The sequence below is a fragment of the Uloborus diversus genome, chromosome 10, assembly GCF_026930045.1.
Source record: "Uloborus diversus isolate 005 chromosome 10, Udiv.v.3.1, whole genome shotgun sequence".
In the NCBI taxonomy this organism is placed as follows: Eukaryota; Metazoa; Arthropoda; class Arachnida; order Araneae; family Uloboridae; genus Uloborus; species Uloborus diversus.
Window position 1 is genome coordinate 16956730 of NC_072740.1, and position 22128 is coordinate 16978857.

Consider the following 22128-nt stretch of genomic DNA (forward strand, 5'->3'; position numbering starts at 1 on the left):
AATCTTATGATTTCATGAAATTTCTCTTTGAACAGGAGTTTGCAACAATATTCGGTAATTGCAGTATCATGTGACTTAAAATGGTTTACCATAACAGTTCAAGACTATTTAAAGCAACTATTGTGCATTTTATTGACGTACTAAATACCAATATTTCCATTCGATACATTCAGATACTCAAAATTTGCTATAGAGATTCAGTTCTGATCCTAAACATAGCTTTTTAAGCGACAATCGCAAGCAATATTTGCCCAAACAGCCTTTCCTCTATTGATTTATGCTATCGGTGTATTTCTCCAAATATTATTTAAATTTGAACAACTTTTACCAAAAAAAAAAAAAAAAAAAATCAGAGTTTGCCTTTCAACAGAGAAGAAATATCTTTGCTGAGACGTCGTTTATACCCTACAGCAAAATAAATTTCTTTGAAACTCCGTCTAACAAAGGATATTGTTTTAGCACTTCCCGAAAAAATGTTGATTAAAGCAGTATTCTCAATCTTTGCTAGTAATCTGGGCACTTGTTACGGTTATTAATATCACTTGGGAGACTCAACACCCTGACGTGTGACCAGGATGAAATAGTTCAGAAGGGAATGGCTCCCGTTAAAGTGGTAAGGTCTTCGTATGAGCCTCAACCGATAGTAAGTGACACCATCTATCACCACATCCAACATAGCTAGATGGATGAGCCAAAAAGCTGTCTGAGGGAAAAATGTGTCTACATGTGTCTACGTGTCAGACCTGTGTCTACGTGTCTGACCTGTGTCTACGAGACAGACCTGTGTCTACGTGACAGACCTGTGTCTACGTGTCAGACCTGTGTCTACGAGACAGACCTGTGTCTACGTGACAGACCTGTGTCTACGTGACAGACTGACAGACCTTTTATGAGACAATGTACCTTAAGGTGGTTCAAAAATACATGTAAAAAAGAGTTTCTCCTAGATACCAGGACACCCCTCAATATTTTTAGACTTGTGCAATTAGGGTGGGCCGAAATAAGCCGAAAAAAATTTTTTTTTTCAAAATCAATTTTTGGATAGCGTGCAAAAGTTGCGTAGTGAGCTAATTAGCACTCACAAAAAATTTCTTGGATATTAAAAAATATCTAGCCGGCGCTATTTGACACTGAAAATCCGAAAAAAAAAAGATAAAAATGAATTTTTGTCGAAATTTTTTTAAAAAAACTAAATTCCAAATATTTTGCAGAAATGCACCGAAAATGTTTTATAATGAGCCAGTTCGAGCCCATAAAATGTTTCATTGATTTTAATGAGCATTTAACCGCTCATTTCCGACATCAAAAATCGAAGGAAAATGAAAAAATATTGAATTTCTTTAAAAACCAATGTGAAAATTATTTTTCAAAATTAAATCATAGACTAATTAATTAAATAGCACTATTAATCATAGTAATTATTATAACGCAATAGTTTCATACATTTTCTAGAATTACATATAGAGATAATAAAATTTTGAAAAAGAAATCTTCTAATTTGATTTATAATACCTCATGCATAATGAATATTATTTTTTGGAATAATATTGTCCCTTGTTATAAAATGATGGAAGTTCTTTCCTAGCTTGAAGTTTGGCACGAATGTATCCACCTCGTGCAGTTTCACCACGAACTTTTATTGCAGCTTCGGTTATTAGTTTCACACAACGTTTCACAGCTTGCGTGTGACAGGGAAATTTCTCGAAAGTGAACTCTGTAGGCAGTTCTTTGCACATTTCTTTCAATTGTTGGTCTTTTAGATGCATTGTAAGAGGTGGCTCTGTTACAACACAGTTTGCCCAATCAACTAAACCAACATAATCAACGGCTTCAAAATTGAGTTTAGGACGCTTAAAAAATCGTACACAATCCGAGCTCTTCGTCTTCTTATTTCCAGAGTTCAGAATGCGCCTAACAGCTAATTCCCGAATGTATTTTCTTGAATCAAACAACATTGTCAACAGTAGCTGTTCAGGATGAGCGAAATATGCATTATTTGAGAGAACTTTGAAAATTATCTCCTTAACGTTGTCTGGAAACTGCCTTGCAAGAGAAATCATTTTCCAAAAATGTTGGGCACCATACTGACAGTTCGGTTTCATTTTTATTTCAAACCACATTGGAGCATAAACTAACATTACATACTTTACAAGCATTGTAAGATTTTCTGATGGAGTTGGAGTGCCTATATACAAGTGTAAAAAGTGGTTTGCAGTTGTCAGCCATCGCGCATGACTGAGTTTGCCTGGGATACTGTCAGCCATGCTAGAAGGACAACTACCATCTTTTACGGCAAGACAGATTCTATACAACTATTGTTGTTCAGTAATTAAATTTTTTATATTTTCCATGTCCAAAACCAGAAGATTGCAGTCAATTTTATCAAATTTGACCACCGGATTTTTTTTCACAATCTCTAAGAAGTTGTCCGATAGCTCCAGAATATGAGTGTGGCCCCTTTGTGCAACCGTCCAATTCCAGAATAAGATGCCTCAGTGGCAACTCATTAGTATGCAGCAGACATATGTTCCACTGTAAAAATCTTTTGAGATATGTCTCAAGTAAACGAATTACTCCACCTTTCCATCCCGTATTTACATTTGTTCCGTCGCATCCAATAACCGATAAGTTAAGCAAGCTCATAATATACTTTTTTGCAAAGCCCCCCCCCCCCCTTTTTTTTTTTTTTTGAAAAAAGTGCATTTTTGCCCTTTTTTCAGTTTTTCAAGGTCAAATAGCGCCGGCTAAATATTAAACAAATTCAGCGAAATTTTTTATAGGTAATAACGGGCCCATATAGCAACTTTTCCGCACTATCCAAAAACAGATTTCCAAAAAAAGTTTTTTCGGCCCACCCTATTGTGCTGGAAGAATTTTAGCTTCCTATTTCAACTGAAAGAGGGGGCTCAACTCCTCCCTCAAACTTCATCAGTATGGAGAGGGGGGTTAAAAAATACATTGAAATGAAAAAACAACGCTACATATTATAATATACACGGGTATTATGCATATACATTGCAATAAAATAATTATTTACAAAAAAACAGCTGGGGAAGTTAAATGTTTCTAAATTTGTGACATTTTCTATGCTACGGCTAATGTTGAATTGAGGGGTCATTGAGCACCGTCTTAAAATTTGAGTAAGAAGCTAAAACTTTTACAGCATAATACTATTAGTAAGTCTAAAAAAAATTAGGGGGTGTCCTGGACTCTAGCTGAAAAAAAGTTTTTTTGAACCACCCTAATGTATCTACTTTCTTTTGTTTCTCAAGAATATCAGGATGCCGAAACTCATTTTAAAACATTTTAATTCAGGAGGAACTAGGAAGGTTAGTATGTATGAGGTTTAACCAACCCTATCTTTTTCATATTTAAACGTTTACTTCTCTGATGAGCACCAGGTGACAGCACGATATCATGTAGAATCAAAAAATGTCTTTATTTTTTAGCCATTTTCAAGTAGAATCAAAGAGCAACCACATGCGATATTTTTTAGGAAAAAAAGTAATTTTATTTGATGCAAATCTTTCTCTTCTGTGCTATTTGTCATTAACATACACAAAAGCAAATTAAATTACACTCTGTAGCAAAAAAATTGAAGCATCAAGAAAGAGTTGTCAGAATGAGATGACGTTTTTTTTAATCACAGGATGGCAACATGGATGTTAGAAAGTGATTACAAAGTGAAAACAAAACTATGACTTATCACAGGAAAAATCCTAAATGAATGGAGATTTTATTACATTGTTGAATCACCTCTAGCATGAATGTACGAGGAGATACAATTGAGCATTAAGACATAGCAGTCTTGTACGATGCCCAACGTAATCTTGTGCCATAGTTACTTGTCCAAGCACGCCATTAATTATATCAAACTCATAGGCTGTCCAATTTCCCGTCTCAATGAATCCCAGATATGCTCAATTTGTGACAAATCAGGGCATATCCCAGGCCAGAGGAGTTTATAAGGTGACAGAGGAATTCTCTTGACATCCTTGCTTTATGTGACCGAGCATTGTCCTTTAAAAAAATGGCTCCTGGAAGTCCCTCCATGAGTGCCAACCCATGTGATTAAAGCATGACACAAACGTATTTGGGGTGAACACTTTAACTTAGTTTTTTTAAAACACTTTTCTTGTTTTTAAAATCGTATTTTGATTTGGAAAGCATTGAGATTGGAAAACGATGGTAGTAAGAGATGCAACAATCAGAACAGCTGAAATATGATAAGTGAATGATATTTTATAAATTGTCTTCCAAAATTGGTATTGAGATACATCACATTCATTTACTCTTATCATTGCAAAATGGTTTTAACGACTAGGATGAAACCAAACGTTTAATAAATGAAAGCTTCGATCCCTGTTACATTTTTTTTCAAATGATTACTAATAAATACGTGTTAATATAATTTATGTTAAAAATATTCCTGCTTATTTAAGATGAATTCCAAGCAGTATCTCTAAAAAGGGAGGTTAGGTAACAATGAGTTTGAGTAATAATTGCACCCTATCACGACATTTACTAGTTTCTTGGTTTAAATTCCATATTCAAATCAGTAGTTAAAAAAATAAATACAATTTAAAAAACTAGAAATTATTACCAAAGTTCTTCAATGCACAGACTGGTGTTCAATTACCTATACGATGTAAATTACTAGGGTTGAGAAAGGATGGAAATATATAACTTTTCATGCGTGATAGTGTTTCAACGATATTGTTTTATAAATTAGGAGTAAAAACTGCATGTTAAAGAAGATATTAAGCTATCAAAATAGCTTTTTTACTTATGTACATATTTTAGACAAAGCTGGTTAAATGAAAGAAGCTATTAAACATAAAATCTCCGTGGGAAAATTTACATTAATTCTTTCAACTCATATGAGCTGATTAAATAACACAAATATGAGTATCACTTAATTGCTAAAAGCTTCGCCAGAAGAATCTTATGCTTATATTACTTAAAAGTGTATCAAGATCTTATCGGACATGATAAATTCATTTTCCTAGGTTTTTATATTCATTAAAAAAAGTATAGAAACTTTAAACTTAAAAAGTTTAAGAAAATGTAAGTGTTACTTGAAATGAACGAGAAAGCATAAATTATATACTATTTCGTTTAGAAAATAATATCATTTTTGTTTCTGAATCTCATTTCTTAATCAATCTAATTTAGTACTTTTGTCTAAACAAAAGTTTTTGATGTTATAAAACAAAATTTAGGAAGCAATAAGTCAAATATTTGTTCGTAAAGTTTTTAATGAATTTCTGCCGCGCTAAAAATTTTCAAGTAAAAATAATGTTTGAAAAATGCGTTTAAAAATTAAAATATATAGATAATGAATCGCTGAAAATATGCTTGCAAAGTGCGTACAGACGGAATGAAGGAATGGAATCAAATTTAGCTATTTTTAACTTAAAATAGATGCGTTGCTCGCAAATTTTTACTTTGAACGCATTTTTCGTATTATTAGTACCTTAGTTTATATTACTCAAACCTAATTAGACTACTCTAACATAAGCGAAATTACACTTAATGAACACATTTATTCAAGATATTATTTTTGACTAAAAGTGTTGTTAGTATGCAACGTTTACCAACGTAAGTCTTTGTAAAAGACAGGTCTTAAAGTTACAATTTTATCATTCCTGCTGTAGATCGCAAACTACATACAGGCAGCTGGGATGCCCACGAGAGGCGGAGTTCATGGCGCAGACCTCGTAATCGAAATTTTTAGGGGGGGGAGGGTTGTTCTGAGGGGTTACCCTCAGTGCATTTGAGGGGTGCGCCATCGTCCTTGAAGGGTGATGGTAATCTTGAAGGCAGAATGAAGGAATGAAATCAAATTTATATATATATATATATATATATATATATATATTATATATATATATATATATATAAAAAGGGTGTTCCGTTTTAACCTGCAAGACCTTTATTTTCGCAACCGTTAGTCCTAGATGTATACAGATCCAAAGTAAAGAAATTGAAAGTTTGAACTGAATATAAAAATAAGTCAGAAAATACAAAATTTAACTTTTTATACGGGCCCCAGGTCCTCTCACTTACGTCTAGGGAAATTTTCTCCATTGAAAAATCATTCCAACAGAAAAAGTTTTACATCAGTACGACCAGTATTCACCGAGCTATGAAACGCAGCGTTTTGTGACTTACACCGCTTTACACTCGCCATCAATAACACCTTTGGGGGAAAATATAGCGGTTAACAAGGGTTTAAAATTATATGTGTGCATATAGTGTGATTTTTCAATTTGTTCAAAATTTTTTGGTGTCCTTTTGCGTATCATGGCATAACATTTGCATTTATTTTCGAATACCAATGAAAAATATAAATACTTATTTTCTTCACTTTGACAACCTGACATTCCTCTGAAAGGGTGATAAGTCCCATCTCATCTTTTTTATAGTCCCTTAAAACTTTGAACTCGAATATCTCCTTGAGTTTTGATCACACAAATGTCAAGTTTTTTTGTGTCAGTAATAGTTTTTGATGGAGATTATTTCTCTAAATATTACTTTATTAGTATTAGGACCTGGGGTCCATATAAAAAGTTAAATTTTGTATTTTTTGTCTCATTTTTATTTTTGCTTCAAACTTTCAATATCTTAACTCTGAATCTGATTTTGAGCATTTTTGCAAATGGAAGTTTTGCATCTGGGACTAACGGTTGCGAAAATAAAGGTCTTGCAGGTTAAAACGGACCACTATTTATATATAGCTATATCTACATGTGGAGAAATTTCTTGTTAGTATTTCTTGTTCATATGCTTAATGTTTCACAGGTGTCAAAAACTATGCCAGTGAAGACTGTTTACTAATGATCATAGGAAATAAAAGTGATTTGCAGCGGCATGAACACTCCAAAAACGAAGGGAAAAAAGTAGCAGAGTTGATTGGAGCTCAATATTTTGAAGTATCTGCTGCCTCGGGGAAAGGTAAGTCAAGTTTTCGAAGTAGTGAAGCACCGTCTATACGTTTCTCTTTTATACGTTTTTATCAATTACACGTTTTTTAAATTGGTCCCTGCAGAGTCTAATACACATTAACGTACATCTATTATACGTTTTTTCAATTATACGCTTTTTTCATATGGTCCCTTCAAAAACGTATAAACGGTGCTTCACTATTTACTCATGGAATGTTGCAAGAAGAAAAACTAATTTAATTGAATCGGTCACTTTAAAAAGGGTACAACTCCATATTTTTTCAAAACTCCTTTTATGGCGAGTTCACACCCCCTTTAACTTCAACACATCGGTTCCACGTGAAATTGGCTCAAATCTATTTTTCTGAGGTAGTTCGGTGTAAGACCCCCCACCAGCGTTTATTTTGGAAAGGAGTCATCTTTGGGAGACGACCCTTTTTCATAATGAACTCCTCCACGTTTTTGCCGTGAGGACCGGATTTACACACATCAACAGTACGAAGATTTCATCGTATCCTCCTCAAATTCTAAAAAGTTAAATGTAAAGCACGTGGCACATCAGGATGTAGCAGATTTTAAAAATTGTTGGCCAGATTACTTTAAAAAGAAAGTCAAGTAGAGAAAAAGTTAAGGAAAAAGGGTTTCCAAAGAGCAAAAAGTTTCTTTTTTCTGTAAACAACTTTTACGAGTTAGTGTTCACAAATCTTGAACCTGGTGTTGCAAGGGCTAAACCATTCATTGATTGCTTAGTAGAAGAAAGGTTTTGCCTGTTAAAAAATATAGAAACGCCAAAGCTTTTTATTCCAGCCCCAGCAAATAATTCCACCTATCAGGCCAAATTTCCAATAAATGAAAAAAATATGGATTAAAAAAATTTACGTCAATGTATACCAGATGCTCATAAAAATTTCTACCAGGAAATTTACGATTGGCTCACTACATCAACCGAAGAAGCAGCTGAAGAATTTTAATTAATTAATTAATTATTTTTTATCATTTAAATTCCTCTTTTCAGTTTTCACATTCAAATTCAGTATTTTGTAAGAATAAACAATGTTTAATAATTTGCAGTAACATTTATTTTGAAAAAAATATGTTTATTTTAAAAACGGGTCATCTCCCGTTAAAAAAATACATGTTTTTAGACAATATATTATATAATATACAATATATAAATAATTATTACAGTAAAATTTCGGGATCGTGTCAATTTCAAATAAGTTTCATCACACCTTAAAAGAAAAAAAAAGAAATATCAAATGACATTTTAAAAATGGGATGAATATACATTTTTTCTTTCCCCTGAAAATTTTACAAATGTGAAGTTGACCTCTTTTTAGAATGACCGATTCAATTAAATTTTGTCAGAATGCTGTTTCTTTTGCTTTTACAATAATTAAATTTGTTGGTGTTGGAAATAACTAACAAAACATCCTGGCTTGCGAAATAACCTTTCTTAATGCTATACTTAGGGACCGGTTTTGATTTCATTTTGTATTGTACTCGTAGTTCCGCAAGCTAAACGTTCCTTAAACTTTTAAATTTTCTTGTCTGACCTCCATTTCTGAATGTCCGAATGGACACACATAAGTTCTTTGAACTTTTATTTATCCTTCAGGAGTTGAAAAGAAAGATAAGTTTGGAGTTTTTAATGAATGGTTTAATGACACAAAAATGCGGAAATGAACCTCTATGAGTTTAAATCCATGAGCATTTTACGATTTTCATAATACAACTGTTTCTCCGTTACATAAAATATTTATGCTGAAGCCCAGGATCTGATTACCGAGAGAGCAAACCGCTCTGGGGCTCCCACTTCATACTCCCTCCTAAAGCACCCCCAGTACTTAAGTATAAAAAAGTTTTAAAAAAATAAATATTTTTGACATCTAGATTGAATGCAAAATACCATTAAATACAAACAATCATAGTACACAAATATAGTTTTGCTAAAGTATTATTAGACAGTTAGTCATTATTTTGCTTATTAGAAAGAGTGAACACACGCGAAAATAGTAAGATTAGAAAATTATCAATTAAACGATTATTCATTTCGGAACCAATTTATATTAGTTCCCTTAAATCATATCAGATTGGTGTAGGTACGTTTTGTAATAAATAATTTATTGATTTATATTTATGCATAAGTCTACCAGCAATATCAGCTATTGAGTACACAAAATACAGTGAAACCTGTATAAGTTGACAACTTGCGGTGCAGTACTTTAGTGGTCAACTTAGACAGTTGGTGAACTTACAAAGGGTTTGTTATATGATTCTTAGCCAAATTTGGTGCAAATTGGTGGTCAAGATAGACAGATGATCAACTTACAAGGGTAATCAACTTTACAGGTTTTACTGTATTCACCAAAGACTGCTGTAATGTTCTATTCACATTGCATATAAACTTTAACACTTTATCATCCCTTAGCCATTACGATTGCGTATCGTGGACACGATGTCTTTAAATAAGCAACAGTTATTCAAAATATGAATATCAAAAGCCGTTCGATTATCTAACTGATAGACACAAAAAGTCTGAAATTGATCAAAGAAAATTATATATATAACTCTAAAGAATTCATATTAACTTCTAAGAATTCATAGCTAACTGATATCGACCACTTTGATGACCCCTCGTGCCATCCAGAGGCCAGCAGTGTATATTTGCAACGTTTTAGTCGTAGTGCTAGTTTTTTTCGATTTCTTGGGCCGTTGGGCCCCTTAAGGACGTGCCCCCCCCCCCCCGCACTGCGGGGTCGTGTAGTGTAACTAAACACGCTTAATACTGGTACTTTCTTTTACTATATTCTACTAGATTTATGAACTTAAGTTATCATTGTTTCTTTAACCATTCTACCTTATCTTTAAGAATTTATTTGCAGATTTTCAGACAAAAAAAGCTCTATTTAAAATCTAGAGCATGAATGTTCTCTCTTTTAATTGTTTGTACCGAAAAAAAAAACTTTAGATTACTGTAAAAGCCCTTATTTTCGGGAAACTTTAATTTTCGTAATTTTCGCGATTTCATCGCAATTGTGAAAATTAAAGAATCGCGAAGTATTTTCCGCTCGCTAAATCACCGATACCTGCATTTTCGCGAAAATTATGGCTGACAAAATAAGTGCTTTTACAGTATTTCTTTATTTCTTCAGATGTTATGTAAATTTTAAAACCATGCTAGACTGAGCTTCAGCATTTGTTTGATATTCATTGTTTGAAACATTTACAAAACAAAAATAAAAATAATCTTTTGTTACGAGATCACTTATATCAAAAATAAAGCTTCAGATTACTCTTGCTTTTTTCCCTTATTAAACCACCCATGTTATCAAAATAATATTATTAGGGCGAATAAACAAGGAGCGATAAAATTATGGACAGAATGAAATAAATGCAATAAATAGCATTCAGAAAAAAAAGTGACATCAAAGGTAAGTCAAAATGTGCTCGTGAGAGCAATTAAGAACAGGGACAGCCAGTCTAGAAAACAATTCGTATTTCTACAATACAAAACCAGAGCAAATATTCAAGAGATTAATTAAGTAGTTTCATATTATTTTTGAACATAAAAAGGCTAGGACTTTAGTTTTTTCTGTTCTTTATAAATGAAAAATAAAAAATTAAAACATATATGGTTATGTGCATTTTTTTTGAAAGCGTCTGAGTGTTTGATGCTTTGATTAATAAATTTTTATAGAGGCATCTACTAAGATTTTAAATTTAGGACTTTTATTATTTCTACTCCACATGAATCTAAATAATAGATAAAATTATCACAAGGCTATGCAATAAAACTTTTAAAGCATCTCAGTGTTTGATGTTTTAGTAGTGTATTTTTAAAAAGACATCTACTTTTGTTATTCAGATACTATATACATGTAAATCATACACAAAATTGTCGTAAATGAATATTCGAAATATTTTTGACAGTTTTTCAGTGTTTGACACTTATCTATTTTTGAAGAGACATCTACTTAGGTTTCAGGTGTAGAACTGTCGTTACTTATGTTCTTTATAAATATAAAATAGTAGATAACCATATCATAAAGGGCTGTTCGAAAGATTTTCGAGAATTTTTCAGTGTTTGATATTTTATTTATGTATTTTGGAAGGAGTATCTATTTCGGTTTTATTCCCGAAAGCAAATTTTTGGACTTGGTTTCAGGCTCTTAAACGTTTTTCGTTACGTTTTTAGATGGGCCTCGAATGTCGCCTGAACTTCCCAAATAAAATAAAATTTTGATTAAAGTTTTAGTTTCTTCGTTCATTCTGGAAATGTTTTAAAAAGAAAGTTTTTGATTATTTTTTTAGATTATAAAAAATATATTTTCAAGGCTTTGAGAGCAACAATTAAAAAAATATGAGAGCACAACACTTGATTATTTTTATTAAAAGCTTGTCTATGCATTCTTAATTTTACTATTAATGCTTGCACTCTGTTACTTATTATGCACTTTTTTCTTCAAAAGAATGTAACCCATGGTATCTGCTAACCTTTATTAATCATTTTCAGCCTAGGTTTATTTTATCATCATAAAAAAAATTAAAAAACTGACTAATAAAACTTTTATCAGTCACTTGTTCCTCGGTAACTTTCCTAATGATGTAATGTTCATTAAAACATATATTGTGATTTTAATTATTGAGATATGTCCTAAAAAAGTTTTACGATTTCCCTTTGGTTTGACTTTTAATTCAGTGGTTTTATTATGGCGCTATCGCTCCATATTTAATTTAGTTATCGCTGTTGTGTTAGAGTAAATAATAATCGCCTGCAGACGCCCTTAACTTACCGACTATCACCTTCGTGGCATTGATAAGGACGAATGCCAAACTGAAAAAAAAAATAATAATAATAATTTGAATTTTGACCTCTTGAATTCAAATTATGTTTTTCGCAATCACGAGTGTGAGTGTGTGTGTGTGGGGGGGGGGGATGTGTGTTTATGTGTAGGGTGTGTGTGTGTGTAGGCATGCATGTTTGTGTCTGTGCATGCATGAGTGTGTGGGTAGTTGTGTGTATGTGTGTGGGTGTGTGTTTGTGTACGTGTTTGTGTATGTGTGTGTATGCGTGAGTGTGTGTCTGTGTAGGTGCGTGTATGTATGCGTGTAAGTGTAGGATATTGACGAAACCTTGAGATGGCGTTTGCGAGAGGAGCAGCATCGTGAGGAGCCGGTCGACGGTGATGCTGCGGAGGGTGCTGGCGGGAAAATAAAATGATAGCACATCAAAACAGTCAAATGAAAGCAGTAAGCAATCGTGATTGCTCAAAAAAACCTTCAAGTTAAAAAAAAATCTCATAACTTAAAAACTTAAAGTTTCTGCAATTGACAGAAGAAACATTTTGAAATATTTTTATTTTCTTTTGTCATTTTTTGTTTTTGTTTTTTTTGAATTGCCATTGTCTGTAGTTATTTACTCCGTGTTTCTAAAAGTAATAATTTTTTACACATTTTTTTCTCATACTAAATATCGTACAAAAAAAAGAAAAAACACTAATATTTTTAAGTGTTAAGAGTAATATTTTTAAAAGTTATATCTAAAATTCATGAAGCAATTATCAAAAAATATATCTATGCAATAAGAAATATGTGTACAATTAGAACAAACCACGCCAAAATAAAATCAATAAACAATTTTGATTATTCAGAAAAAAGAAAGAAACGTTTTTAAGAAGTTTTTCTTAAAATATCCTTCTGTGTGAACTCACAAACCGCAAAAGAGAAGTATTCAAATAGCTTGGGTTGAAGATAATTGGTTTTTATTCATCATAACTCGTCAGTTTAAAAATAGTTGAAGCAAGTATGAGAAATCCGGCGATCAACAATGAGTTAGTTCTAGAGTTGAATAGAAAATAGACTGGACGTAGTGATTCATAAAACGATTTAGTAGATTCAATTGCGAGAAAAAAGTTACACAAAGACACAATTCTTATTAGTTTAAGACAAAATGCTCAGGATTTACTGACAAGCGAATGAACACTTAAGCACAATTTATTTTCAAAAATTTTAGCATCGTTAAAAGTTGTAGCATTTGGCAAATAACAGTAAAAACACTTAAGATGTTATGCGTAATTATCGTTTAAAAATTGAGAGAACTTTTACAATTCTACATTAGGTCATTTTGGTAGGTTGAAATGAAAAAAAGTGCCCCCCCCCCCCGACCCAGTGAATGTACATATCAACCAGTGGACAAACTTAGCATTTTCTAGTCATTTTCTTACTGTAAATGATGTAGAAGGAAGTTACTTCTGTTAATTAATCTTATAAGATGTTTTAAAACCTTATTTTTCAAAAACATTTTGAGGTGGTCATTCACTGGTCAGTCTACCTATTAATAATGTTTCAATTAAAAAAGAAGTTTTTTCTTCTTCTCGCAATTGTATCACATGAAAATCTGTCATAAATCTGTTTGTGAATCAATCCTGTTCTGAAAATTTTTCCACCTTCTCAACGTAAATTACAAATAATTTCTCGTTTTTTTCTTAAAGCAACTTCAAGTGTAATCACTTCCGTCCTTGAGAAGTAGTTTTAAGAAGTAAAGAAGAAATCTGATTATACGATTCTTGCTCCCTTTAAGGATCTAGATTTGCGTAAGTTTCTACGAAGGACGAAACATCTTAAATCAGGATTGCTAAGAAGAAAGAAAAAGCAAAAGTTTTTGAGACAGAGAAAAAAAAAAGAGGAAAAATTGTATTTCTAGTTCGCAAGGTCTTAACTCTGAAGAAAGAATGAATGAATAGAAATCAAATTCATTTAGCTTGCAGAATCCGTGACTTGTTGGTTTTCAAGTTTCAACGGTTGTGAAGAATGATTTACCTCCAAAAAGTCACTTTTGATGAAAACATACAAAAAAAAAAAAAAAAAAAGGAAATGGAAGATGACATATAAGTTATAACTGTTATGAATACCTCAAGAATTAGTTTTGAAACAAATGAGTAGTTTCCAAAAGTACGCAATGATACTAATCCGGGAAACACTTGAAAAGCGTGATAGGGCGAAAAGTTCAAGTAGATACAAATCAAAAAAGCATATTTAAACATTTTTTGGCGCAAAAGTTATTTGCCCCCGTTCCCCGTTATTGAGATATAAGGTCTTAAAGTCTGTAGAAGTTTTTGAAATGCGTCAAAGACTTGACGAGAAATTAAAAGTATCATGCGATTTCACCAATTAAAGCTGTGCAAAGGTGCAATTTAAATTTAAGGTAACTGAAGTTTGTGGTTTTACCAATTATCTCCCGTAACTTACATCCTTCAGTAAAATATTACTGTGTTAAAAAATGTGCCACTATTTATTTTTACCTCACCAAATAACATCATATCAACAAAAGACACTTTGAAATACGTACATAATTGAAAAATCTTAGAATACGAAATTGTTTTTGAATTAAACCAACTTTATCTCGACATCAGTAGAGAATCAAGATAGCCGGCTCATTTTTAAAAAGCACTATTAAAAAGTAAAAACTAAAAAAGCTCCTGGTTTAGGTGGAAAACGGGCACAATACAGACAAAATGGTACCTTATTAGTATATTGATAATTGAAAAATTATGAGTTTACCTTGAAGCCAATCATGTACAAGATGCGTCCCCAAAGCTGTGAAATAGTTTTTTTTTTTGTGAACTCTGACTGATCGGGATGAAAGGTGCGCAAGGGAAGGGGGGGGGGGGGTTGGAGAACTTCCAGCTTTATATCGTACACATAGTTCGTTTGCTCTTACATCTGAGTTGTCAACATCGTTCGTGGAACTGTGTTTTATGACCATGTCCCAGCAGTCGATATCGGATACTTTCAAACCACAATGGAGGATTAAGAAAAAAAAAAAAGCTCATTTGCGTGAATAAGACATTGCCGCCACTTAGCGCCTACAGCACGACAACGCATCCCGCCACACGTCTCTGTGAGTCTGTGAGCAGGTGGAGAAGTAAAACATCGTACGTTTCCGCAGTCACCCTACAACCCCAACATATTTTTGATTGACTTCTTTCCATTTCATGGTTCAAAACTACGATTTCTCCAAAGAAAAGGATTTATTTTGGAAGCAGCCGTAACAATCTTTGAAAAAGAGGTTTCCGTCATGGCCTTCTGGAAAGCTGGCCGGCTGCTGTAGAATCAATAGAAAACATGTGTAGATGCTCAAGGACAATACTTGGAAGAATATTAATACTTTGTACAAATATCGTTAATAAATTTGCGTATAAAAAATCTTTCATGACTTTCTTCTTCTTCATCAGCACAACAGCCTGGTGCAGGCCAAGGCTTTCTCCGTCTGCTTCCTCCAGGCGGTACGACACGTTGCCAGGTTTCTCCACCTGTTCACTTCCAAAATTTTAAGGTCCTTCCCAACACTATCCAGCCACATTGTTGCTGGTCTTCCCCTTCTCCTTGTACCTTCAATCCTTGAAAAAGTTAGCTTTTTAACCGGGTCCAGATCTGCACGCCTAAATACGTGCCCCAGCCATCTGATTCTATTGGCTTTAATTACTCTTAAGATGTTGGGTTGTCGGTATTTACGGTATACTTCAAAGCTCCAAGTGTCATTTTCTTTTACTGCTCCAAAAATTGCCCGAAGGATCTTTCTTTCAAAAATGAGAAGTCTGTTTTCCTCTGTTTTATTAATTGCCCATGTCTCACTACCGTATAAAATGATCGGTCTTATGAGGGTTTTGTATAAGTTTATTTTTGTATTAATGGAAAGGAGCTTAGATTTTAATTGGCTCTTTAAGCCAAAGTAGCATCTATTTGCCATCGAAATTCGATTTCCGATTTCAACTTTAAACTCATTCTTACTGGTAAGAAGTGCACCCAAGTATTTAAACTGGGTGACTCCTTCAAAAGTATAGTTTCTAATATTAAGCGGCTGCACATCTTGTATTCTAGTGCTCGCAACCAAAAACTTAGTTTTTTCCTCGTTTACAGTCAAGCCCAATTCCTTGGCAGCGCTCTCAAGGGCAACAAATGCCTCGATCACATCCTGTTTTCTTCGCCCAACGATGTCGATATCGTCCGCGTATGCCAATATCTGTATAGTTCTCTGCAGGATTGTGCCTCTAGTGTTGATACCTGAGTCTCGTATAACCTTTTCAAGGGGTAAATTGAACAAAATGCAAGACAGAGAGTCTCCTTGTCTGAGGCCTCTCTCTGTATAGAAGACCTCCGATACTTCGGACTTGGTCTTAATTCTGCATTTTACGCTTCGCAAAGTCATTTTGACAAGATTGATAAGCTTAGGAGGGATTCCGAATTCGTACATTGCCTCGAACAATTTATTCCTGTTGATACAATCATATGCTGCCTTGAAGTCAATGAACAGATGGTAGGTATCAATTTCGTACTCCTTGGTCTTTTCTAGGATTTGTCTTATAGAGTGAATTTGGTCTATGGTAGACTTCGCCCAGGAAGCCACATTGATAGTTTCCTACAACTTTTGAAACATACGGAAAAAGTCTACGAAATAGGATGTTCGAAAAAATCTTAAAAGCCACATTCAGAAGTGTGATACCACGGTAGTTGCGACAGTCCAGCCTGTCTCCTTTTTTGTGAATGGTGAAAATTGAACCCTCTTCCCATTCAATAGGCATCTGTTCCTGGTTCCACACATCACTAATGATCTTTAAAAGCTCATTGTTCAACTCCGGTGCATTGACAATAAGTAGCTCGGCTTTAATGCCATCTGGGCCAGGGGCCCTGTTTCTATTAAGATTTTTTAAGGCATACTCCAATTCCCTTAAGGTAGGTACAGGCATATCTTGTGTTTGTCTAAGGGTACTAGGTACTTCAAAGGTAACAGTTTCATCAACCGGGCTGTGATTACCAAACAGCGCCTCTTTAAAATGCTCTCTCCATCTAATCATGACTCTCCTTTCATGACTTTACGGACACTAAAAATGCAGACAATGGCAAACGTTAGAGAGAGGGAAAAGAGTGCTATAGGCTCCTTTCTCGCTGGACCAACATTTACAATAGATAAACTTGAAAAAAAAATTGCACCATAATACTTTTTCTAACTTAAATTTATATTGTGTTAATGTTTGTAACACACGACTTAAAAATGAAAAATATTACATGCCTATACAAAAGTAAGGAATACAATACTAATCATTATTTCATTTCATGTATTAATTCATCGATACATATTGCTAAACTACACGAAAACAGATGCTTAACGTCAACTCCAACAGTTATGCTACTGGTGGAACGATATATCTATAAGTAAAGCGCGAGTCGAGAAAGGAGAAAGCGCTAATTCTATTACATCTTTCAGGACCATGGAAAGGGTAAGGGTGTATAACAGCAGTAGGGTCTCGAACTTGAACTTGTATGTCGTAGAACCTTAACTTCGCAAAATAGGTAATAACATCTAAATTTTTAGCGATTACGTTATAGTGCTGTCATGGAGAGATGGCGGATGAAGTGGAGGAGAAAACACAACATTTCTTTTTGTAATAGGTATAGTTGTACTACGGAGAAATGGCGGATGAACTGCTAGGGGAAACAGAACCCTTGATTTTGTAATCGCAGATAAGCAAGAAAGCGCTAGCAGGTAAGTTTATACTGCTCGGCCATTCACGATAATCCTACCTATTACAAAATGAAGTGTTCTGTTTCCACTTTCAATTCATCCGCCATCTCTCTGTGGAACAACTATACTCCATAAGTTCAATGCATAGCTTGTATCAATCTACACTCGAGTCCCGACTTACGCGAGGGATGCGTTCCAAGACTCTTCGCGTAAGTTGAAATTTCGCGTTGTGGAAAAGGGTATGCAAAAACGTTTATAAACATACCCATACGATTAAAGGCACTTGTAAACACCACGTCAAACTGTTAAAAACCATTTCTTAACTATACATTACTGTATCTTAAATTAAAAATTGATTTTTTAATTGTATTTATTAAAAAAAACGTTTTATTTAACATAAAAAAACTGCTACGATGCACAAAATCAATGGGGAAGAAAGTCGTAAAATAAACCACTACGGTACGTACATTATGAAGTAAGAAAAACAAATGCACTATAGTTGTTGAAACTTTCTCTTTTTTCCTTCTATCTTTACAAACTTTAAATGAAACAGGGCTCTTAGGTGTCATTATAGTTCATCAACTTTCCCATATAGAATGAAAAAAAATAAATGGAAAATGAGGAGTAGTTACTGTCTGTTCTCGAATTCCGCGACTAGCAGCTGCGAACGGTTCCAATTGAAAAAGGGGTGATGGTTTAAGGAAGCACACTTCCCAATGCATTCAGTTATTGCTTGCTCGTTACTTCCTTCTTGCTATCACCCCTGTTTTGATAAAATCAGAAGAGACCTGACGCATGCGCAAATTCGAGTAAGGTTTCGCGTTAAAATATCGGACAGTATTTGTATAAGCGATGTTTAGAATAGTACGGTGTGGGAACTTCCGCTCTCAGTGATGCCAAAGGGATGAAGGTCCATTCACGAAAAAACCGCGATTCCCTTCAGAAAATTTTCGTGTTGCAGGTGGAGAATTCGCGTTAGGAATAAAATTCTTTACCTAGGAAAAAATCGCGTTATAGCCATTTCGCGTGAGTCGGATCACGTTGTAGCGGGAGTCGACTGTATTTCCCTAGTCAATGAAGAACGTCAGAAAAAATATTGTAGTGTTACTTAAAAAAGTACCGTTGATTATTTTCTTTCCTCATTACAGGATTGATGAATATGGTGATCTACATTGCGAAGCATCTTCTGCGACGGAATGACTGCGCTACTAGTTATGCAGCTAAAAGATCAATAGCTTCAAATCATATTGAACACATTGCCTCCAAAGATGCTAAGAAAAGAGACAGACGTTTATCTTTTCCACTCAGAAGTGCTTCTCTTTTTAACCTTTTGAGTATCAAGAACTGAGATGTATTACTTACCATTAATGATTCAATAAATATGTATTGTTATATTTGCATCAAATAAATGTTATCTTTCACTTGTATTAGTGTAGTTAATGTGTGTATCAAATTATAATGAGCATATTCATTTAGAGGAGGTTAGGAAAGGAAAATTGCCCCTTCCCTTGACTTTAAGAACTTGAAGCATAAATATAAATTATGCCTACTAAAGTCCCTTGCCACCTTTTCACCCTCTTAATTTCAGAATGGCTGCTGCTGTATTCATATAAGTGCTGTTTAGGTATAGTGACGCAGCCATGCGCTGCTGATTAAAAGCACCCACGACGCTACCTGGTGGAAAACTACAGAGTTAACATTTCTATATCGAAAAAGGAATGTGATAGAGAGAAAAGAATATTTACAAAGTTATAGAGCAATGTTGATTTAGTATGAAAAGAAACATTCATACAGAGAATGATAGTTAAAACGAGTTTCTGATTTTTCGTGATTTCCTTCGGTAGAAGTAACTCAGACATAGATACATAGATACATACATAGGTACATACATAAATACGCTCAGTTTTTAATTGTATAAGATTCATGTATTCCTTTTCCTATTTATTAATTTTTACATCATTTTTTTTTTCTCATCCACTACACCAAGAATATTTAAATTATTAAATAGAAAACACTTTATTAGAAGAATATTTCATTTTTCCCTTTGAAACAAAATAGCGAAAATTTTCCACCTTTTATTGAAAGTACAAATTTAGTGCAAAAATCAAAAATATTGCTTTAATGCAAGTTTTATTATAAAATATATTGTTCTTTATTCATGCTCTGTAATTTTCAAAACCAATTTCCAATTTCTTCATTTTGAAAAAAGTAAGTTATCTTAACTATTCTGTCGTGTGCAGGTAAAGGGCAGTAACAGTAAATTTTTATTTATTTTATTTTATTTATTTATTTATTTATTTTAATATTTATTTATTTATTTATTTATTTATTCATTTTTTCCATCTGCTGTACATTAGCTTTACTGGTCAAACTTGCTTATTTGACTTCCGCTGAAAAAAAGACGCGAAAGAAAGTTTAATTCCAAGATTTCCCTATGGCTAATATTATATCCGACACACATTTCTTCAAATATCTCGAAAGCTAATTTCTGCGGATACTGACGTTTACCTGTTCGCGGCAGTATTTCCCGCTGCCTCACATTCCCCTGTATATATTCGCTAATTAAGGTCTCTCAGTATTTTGTTCAAATAAGACTTATATTATTTATTATAATGAGAATAAATACTTAGCCTGAGAAAAACTTTACACTTCAAACTATACTCGACAAAATGTCACCCCCCCTCCCCGAAAAATAAAATGGACTCATCCGGCATAGAACGCCGTCCACTACGCTCCATGGAAAACAAATTATGTGCATAAGTCGTTAGCTAACTCGATGAATCTGATTAAAATTTTACGCTACTTGTAAAATTCTCCCCCCCCCCCCCCACTTTTTTTGAGAATTAAGGATTGTTTTATTTTCTCCTCTAGCTCTTTTTCTTGCATGTTTTTTTTTTTTTTTTTTTTTTTTTTTAATTACAAAAGCATTTTTCTGCTCATATGATCATCTTTAAAAAAAAACTCAAAAGAAGATTTTTTTTTTAATCAGTCGAAATTCCGCCCCCCTGGGTGCTTCGCCCCTGGCGAGAGCCACTCCTGCCAACCTTAGTTTTTCTTTTTCTTTTTTTTTTTTTTTTTTGCATTTTTGTCATCTGCTGTACATTAGCTTTATTGTACAAGCTTGCTTATTTGGTTTCCACTGGGGGAAAAAAAAGCGCGAAAAAAACCCGTCTAATTCCAACATTTCCCTAATCTTAGTATTGAATCCAAATTTTTGTAAGTGATGTATATGCAAAATGCATATTTATTTTAAGCCATTAAAACTATAATTTTTATATTTGCAAGCAATTTTTAAGTTTTCGAAACTTCCCTCATGGTCCTAACTTGTCTGCACTTTAGTACACTGAAAAAGCCGGTATTTATCTTGTGTTGTCAAGTAACTAATCAGCTGCTTAAAAACCAGTATATCGTTTCTTTTTTTCAATCCAAAGCCTCTTAGTTAAAAAAAAAAAAATCCATCTACTATTGAAGGATATCTAAACCTCAGAGTGAGACAACACTAAGATGAGTGAGAAGCTGTTCAGATCTTTTCTGACAGACATGTAGTTTGTTTGTAACAAAAATAAATGACTTCAAAAAAGATTATTATCTTAGATTGTGGACTTAAAAACCTTTATTAGGATAATGGTTCAAAAACATGCAGCTGAAAGAACTCTTCTCTTTTTTTTTTCTTTAGCGTTTTTCATTAGTAAAGGTCATTTACTAGTTTTGTTTTTTATTTTTTTGACAGACTATTTGATGCTATACAATCCTCTTTAAATTTTTAAATTTACACTTATAACCCAAATACCGAGTCGTTTCAAGCAATTCATTGTATATTATTCAGAATGATATGTTTTGTTCATATTCAGTGAAAGCTATCTCCCTTTTTTATGAAACAATTTGGGCGATTCTCCTCCTTCGACATCGAACAGATATTCAGTGTCAAAACCGTTCGCTATTCGATGCAATAAAGCAAACTTCGTAAGTTGTTAGTCTTTCACGAAACCTCCAGGGCTGCCATTTTCACGCATTGTACCCCCTTGGCACATCTTTGCTTATACAACCCTATAGCATCGTATTTGTAATATTTTCTCTACAATTTTATACCTCCACTAGCGGTACCCGCACGGCTTTGCCCGTAGTAGAAAGTTAAGAGGTCATTTGGTTAGCTTGTATATTTACAAATAATGGATGATGAATTTCTCGCCAATTTTTTATGTTCATTCGTTCGCCCATATTCTACGTTATAATACTTTTCTCGTCCAATGGTAATTGCACGGTAAAAGTTTCTTAAAATTGGAATAGAAAAAGAACAAAGTCGAATTTTCGAAAAATTGCTTCGAGGTTTGCACACCTCCATGCTATAAACTACTTGTGTGAAAAATTTGATGAAAATCGACAGACTGGTTTAGGCGCTATGCGCGTCACAGACATACAGACATCGAGACATCCGCAGACAGAGATCCAGACTTTCAGCTTCATTATTTGTAAAGATAAAGATAATATATGAAGAAACTCGATGAGGGTAGGTCAACCTAAGTCGGATCTTATACATATCGAGAAGCACAAGTAATTGTGAAGTGCTATTGACCAATCACAATGCGATTTGGACCTGATCGAGTATTAGTTGTTTAGTGCATTTCATTTAGTACAGGCGAAAGAATAGTATTTTTA

The 22128-nt window shown here is 33.6% G+C and overlaps 1 protein-coding gene across 1 annotated transcript in view; it reads left to right on the forward strand.

The window, feature by feature from the left end:
• LOC129231256 (ras-related protein Rab-21-like) overlaps positions 1–18899 on the forward strand; it is a 35522-nt gene extending 16623 nt beyond the window's left edge. The window contains exons 5-6 of the mRNA XM_054865534.1: positions 6805–6957; positions 18621–18899. Coding sequence (XP_054721509.1) covers positions 6805–6957; positions 18621–18820 — 353 coding nt within the window. The 3' untranslated portion in view covers positions 18821–18899. The remainder of the gene's footprint in view (positions 1–6804; positions 6958–18620) is intronic.
• Positions 18900–22128: the final 3229 nt, after the last annotated feature.